Source organism: Alligator sinensis, unplaced genomic scaffold, assembly GCF_000455745.1.
Source record: "Alligator sinensis unplaced genomic scaffold, ASM45574v1 scaffold156_1, whole genome shotgun sequence".
NCBI lineage: Eukaryota > Metazoa > Chordata > Crocodylia > Alligatoridae > Alligator > Alligator sinensis.
The window spans coordinates 3,569,106-3,575,075 of record NW_005841844.1 but is presented as its reverse complement, the minus strand read 5'-3'; the positions used below and the strand labels follow the sequence as shown (position 1 = coordinate 3,575,075).

Below are 5,970 nucleotides of genomic sequence, written 5' to 3'. Positions count from 1 at the left end.
TGTGTGTGTGTGTGTGTGTGTGTGTGTGTGTGTGTGTGTGTGTGTGTGTGTGTGTGTGTGTGTGTGTGTGTGTGTTTACCAGCCCCAAGGTTTATGATTTAACTTCATTACAGTGTTTCAATCCGCCAAATAAACCAGATTTTTAAGGATCCCGAGTTGGACATTTGTAGCCAACAAAGGGAGAGATGTAGCAGGAAAGGTGTGTGCGCGCATGAGGGGAAAGTGGAGGAAGCACAGTAAGATTAATTTGTACCTTTGTGAGCCCAAATTACCTGGCAATCCTCAAATCATATTCTTCCCAAATGCATGCAAGTGGAAACAGGAACTAGTCTCTCTCCCTCCTTCCAAATGTTCCTGCCTAAAGAATTTTGCTCCATCCACTGATCTGGCTATTCGGCAGTGAAATGGATTTAGCTTCTGTTCCATCAGCCACCCATGCAGCCCAACTGTTAGCTAGGCAGCAATCAAGGAGATTCGCACCTTCCCACACAAAGATTCCCACAACACTGAGTCACAAAATCCACGGCAGCCATGACAACTCTGATCTGCAGGGATGAGTAAATATGAACAGTAATCACTCTCACATTGCCTTATTGGCAATGGGCAGAAGCTACAGGGTGAGTGAAGAGAAGATCGCCACAACCTCTGGGGAAAAATTATTACTTCCAATCTTCTCTCTTATGCAGCAGCAAAGGTTAAGCCAATTCAACTTCATGTTCAGCAGTTAGCCATTGCTTCCTGCTCTAGTCAATCCTTTAAGTCAGGGGTGCTCAGCCTCCAGGCTGCAGGGCTGATGTGGTCAGGAAGTTTGGCAGCAGTGGGGATGGGACGCTATTAATATGGTCATACTTTCTCCTGTTAAACCCCATTCCCTGTGCAGCTGGTGGGAGTCAAGCTAGCCCCCTCCACCCCACCCCACTTCTGGATAAGGATCAGGTCACACCCCCTTCCCTCCCTGTAAGGCCATGCTGGGCCTAGCCAGGACCCCTTCCCCCACTGAGGATGGGCCATGCCCCCTCCTGCCCAGGCTGGGCCACACCTGTCAAGCTCCTTTCCCTGCAGTATGCATTGAGGCTGGCCTGTCTGCATGGCCAGAGGGTGCCTGTTGTGCCCTCACCGGATTGGGAACACTGGCTGCATCCAGCCCATGGGTGGACCAGGCACTGCCAGTCTAGCCTTCCAGACAAAAAGATGGGGCACCACTGCTCTAAATCACTCTTACCAGTTAGGACTGGTTGTCTCCCAACACAAACTGTTTGCACTTTAGTTTCTCCAAAGCAGGGAGAAGCATTTCAAGTAGCCATCAAGTAAGGGTCAGCTTGTTCAGTCTGACTCCAATTTTTTCCTAATCCTAGCTCAGGCATTCTAGAACTTGTAAGCAGTGCCTGAATTAATGCTCTTCCTACTCTTCAAGAGTCTCCATTATCCTAATTCTCAGTAAGTGAGGCCAAACTTGTTTGCATTTGCCCTTGAATGAACCACTGTCTACCTACATCTGCCAAGTTAAGCAGAATAGTCAGAAAGCTCTTTCTGAAGTTATATTTAGAGTGGCAATAAAGGATCAGGGGAATGAAGAATTTGCCCAATTACAGACCTCCGGTTTAATACTACAAAAAATTATGGCTTTAGCTTACAACATAGGAACTTAAGCTGCCTGTGTGTCTGCCTGGTAATATTAATGTACTGAATAGAAGGAACAAAAAGCATCAGTCATCTCTATCCAAAATCCACACAATCAAACCTATTGCTTTCAAGCTTAAGGGAGGGGATAAAGGGTGGGGGATGGGGAAATAATCAGGGAAGCTAAGCAGCTAAGATTTGATGAGACATCTTGGCCAAAATAAACATTTTTATTAATATATGAGCAGTGCTACTGAATGAGAGAAGGAAGTGAAATATTAAATTGCTATCTATTTGCAAGCTTTGACGCCTATCTTGCCGGGGTCCTTTGACCCTAGCTGACTTCCTGCCCCTGGGGCTGGACTTGATGATCTTCAAGGTCCCTTCCAGCCCTAACGTCTATGAAATCTATGAAAAAAAATAATTGGAATCGGGAGCCAAGCAAGTTGTATGACTGGAATGAGTGCTCCAACCAAGATAGCCAATTAAGTAATTATAAATCCTATACTTAAGCACGCATGTCAGAGTTCGTATCCCCCTTGGGAGGTTACCTCAGTTCCACACATGCAATAAAATAGGCTTATCAGATTTGGTGATTGCCAAGTAGAAAGGAACTAAAACCTATGTGTTATTTATTCAGTCTTATTTTAAGTAAGTATCAAATGATCATGAACTCCCTAGTTTCCCTTCATCCTCACTTTGCACCTGGATTCTGTTTTTCTAGTGACAGAGCCTAAGAGAATGGCCTGTTGCTTTTATTTAGGATATTCCCTCCATTTGGGTCACACTTTTTCCAACTAGTTTGAAGATGTGTTCTTGTTCTTCTTCTGCAGAGCAACTACAATCCAAAATTTGTTGAAGTTACCAAATCAAAGATTCCACCCCCTTGTATTCTAGCTGGAAGCAGGGATCCAAGGAGCCAAATATGCTATTGTTGTATTGTGATGAAAATGTCAATGTGCCATGCATGTCCTGTTGTCAGTCTGCACTGGAGAACAGAAGACGGCATGCTATTCCACAACCATGCTCATTCTGCAGTGCAGAACTGCAAGTAAACTACAGACATAGGGGAGCAGACAAACAGAAGGGCCATTATTGGGGCACTTTCCTATCTATACCTACTATCACAATTTCCCCACAGTACTGACATGCTGACCAATGCAATCTCACTCAGCAAGGGCTACCTTTTGTTGCACTTCCTGATCTCTCTCCCTCCCTCCCTCTTTGATCTTGGCGTCTACCTTCCATTCCTTGCTGACCTTCCCTTCCTGTTCTTCCTTATGATCTCTTCCTGCAACAGTGTGCTGGTAGAGGAGTCCTAGCAGAAGTGCCTTGTTTAGTGGTCAGGATGGGGGCCCATCTCAGCCAGCTGAGACACTGCAGTCAATGTCATCAACAGGTTGAGAGGCTGTTCTCTTACATGTGGAGAAGCCCATGAAAGAAGAGGCAAGGATGGGAGTTATGTACTAAATATCTCTCCCAATTCCTGTAGCATTTCATTCTCAATACCACAGCACCTAAGAGGGCCAGTCACAGTCCAGGATCCCTCAAAACAAGACTGTTCTGACCCCAGAAACTTACAAACTAGGAATTCAAAAGATGTGAACAGCAGCAAGCACTGCAGTGACATTCCAGCCCTATTAACATGGGTCCCACATGCTGACTTCTTACTTTAGAGAAGCATCCCAGTTTCAGGTACCAGGTAATTCTACCTCAGTTCGAAAAGGGTTTTATCACTGCAAGTCAGTCACGGGTGCCAAGAACCGGTGTCAGAATCTGTTATGAATTCTAGCAGTCTTGCTCTATTCAGCCACAGGACTATTTTCAGGGTTGTTGTAGTTTGCACTGTTTTATGGAGTTGAAACATGCCTTACGTTGCTCACGCGAATCAGGTGAGTGGCTGCCTGTGTGGTGGTTAACCACATTTTCTGAGGATGAACAGTTTCACGCATGTACACACAAAAACTAGAGACACAAAGCCGACAGCAAGATGCGTATAAAGACTAGCAATGCTAGATTAGTCTGGCCTCACCTTGTGCATAGCATGGAATAAGATTTCCACAGCACCCAAGCGTCCCCAGTTACAAAGAGAAACCTGAACCTATGGATTACACAAACTCAGAAAACTGACCCACCTGAACTATGAAGTTCAGATACAATTTGAGCCAATTTAGTCCAGAAGAAAAATCCTCCTAGCAAATTAAGATTCTACAGCATTTTCCATACAAGGCAGAGTTTTCTGCTGCTACGGAAAATGTGACCCCCACCACTTATGAACTGTTTTAGTTAGCCTAGCAAAGTTCTCTGAAAAAACTGTTGGCTACAGCAAGACAAGCAAACGACTTCTCTTACCTCTGTATGGAATTTGTTGTCACACAAATACAATGACGTATTGATTGGTTTGAATGGTTCAAAGTCTATGTTGACTTTCTTTTCTTTTCCTTCTTCCGTCACAATTGTTCCACAGTAAACAACCAGACCATTTGGAGGTACTATAAAGGACATTTGAAATAATAAAATTTAGGCTACTAAATATCAAATCCTACATCCATCACTTAAAACTACAAATACCAGGATGCCAGAAATTAAGGCATAGATTTAATATGACAGCACCTATTTCTCTTTACTGTACAAATTCCCACCATAAAAAACAAAACAACCTCTGAAGGACTTGTGTATTTGAAGGAAGAAAAACTTAGGAGGAAAGCATAAGGTCACTTCTAGGAAACAGCTGAAAGCAAGAAACTTATAGATAGGAGAACGACTTGCTGGTAACTGAATACTTTGTTATGACAGAAATACTTTGGTGGGGCTCAGATTTTAAGAATTCATACCCATGAGCTGAGAAGCAAATATGTACAATTTGTAACAGGTGAATGAAAACTAAACAGCTTTACCCTTCAACAAGCTTTAGTTAAAGCGCCCCTGCTGCCATTTTTCAGCACAGAGACAGTGATACACATGATGCTCTGGGTGCTTTAATTAGAGCAGCTTCAAGAGCTGCTCTAATTAAAGCACCTCTCCCCCTCCTTCCCCACCACTCCCAGAGCACATGTATAAACAGTTCTGAGGTGGTACCTCTCTCCTGGAACTGGTCTGATCCCATAACCCTTGGCTTAACTGTCCTAAATTGGGCTACCTGCCTATGCAGCTTTAAAAAGCTGCATTACTGGATCCTTCCCTTCAGAAGCACATCTCTCAGGATCAATTCAGGGTTTGACTCAAGGTATGCAAGCTTCTCAAGTGTGAACGTGGTTACTATTTCATGCCGACCGATAGTGGCTCCCATTTTTTGTGTGGGTGACCCCACTTCCAGTCAGTTTCCAACCGTAGATATTATAATTAAGTTTCCACGGACCTCACAACCAACTTCTACATTTCCCTTTTAGCATGGGAACTGCCAGTCTAATCCTGTTGATGTCAACTTGGCTCTTCAGTGTTATTTCAGTTCTTAAGATTTGTAAATTTAGTCTGCAAAACAAGCCTTAAGGTGGGGAAAAGGGTAACCAAGAGTGCAGTTATGACAGTGCTCAGATCCTCATAGGCATGAGGACAAACCCCACTGCTCTAAGAATGGTACAAACATGCCAAGGGCAGTAGAACAAATCAACAGAAAGGCCTTGGCACTTTAAGGGGAGAGGATTCAAGAAAGTTTCCTTAAGAAAGACATGCTAATAGCAACAGGGAAACCTTGTACTGTAAGTGCCATGAGCAGTCAACAGACGAAAGCAACCGATTCAGAAGGCTTGTCCTTGTCAGTCTGCAACAACAGCCCATGACTACCTCTGAGGTAAGGAAAGTTTTGAAGAAAAGTACCAAGCATGAGTCCAAGGAAAGGCATTACCTTTGTTATAGAGTTTGAGTCTTTGCTGTACAGATGTAATGGCTCCCAGAACTGAAAGGCGATTCACTCGAGACTTTATGTTTGAGGCGGTACCAAATTCATCTGCTAACATTTTTGCCACTCGTGAAATCTGGTCTTTGGGGGGAATGATCAATGATATCATGCTGGTGCCATTGCTAAGGAAGAAAGGATTTGAATTAGCATACAGTTTACCAACAAATTAAAGCAGTATACATTGATGGGTGCAAGAAGATAGGCAAGTGGATGTTATGAACCACATCCTAGGATAAACTGGGTGCCTCACTTTACCATTCACACCACACTCGTTCTCCTTCCACCACCCAGTCAGCTTACTGTCTAATGCCTTTAAGGTCTTCAAAGCAGCAGGTTGGGTCCTACCATAGGCAATGCATGTGCCCACCCTGAGATCGGCCGCAGCTGAAGCCGCTGCTGGCTTCTGTGGGCAGTTGCCACCCCCCTGTCATTGCTGATGTGGCCACCGGTGG

General features: G+C 44.2%; 1 protein-coding gene across 1 annotated transcript in view; it reads right to left on the bottom strand.

Annotated features, from left to right (window-relative positions):
- ETF1 (eukaryotic translation termination factor 1) overlaps positions 1–5,640 on the bottom strand; it is a 20,271-nt gene extending 14,631 nt beyond the window's left edge. The window contains exons 1-2 of the mRNA XM_025206073.1: positions 5,465–5,640; positions 3,973–4,112 (exon numbers count right to left, since the gene is read on the bottom strand). Of these exons, the coding sequence (XP_025061858.1) occupies positions 3,973–4,112; positions 5,465–5,627 (303 nt within the window). The 5' untranslated portion in view covers positions 5,628–5,640. The remainder of the gene's footprint in view (positions 1–3,972; positions 4,113–5,464) is intronic.
- Positions 5,641–5,970: the final 330 nt, after the last annotated feature.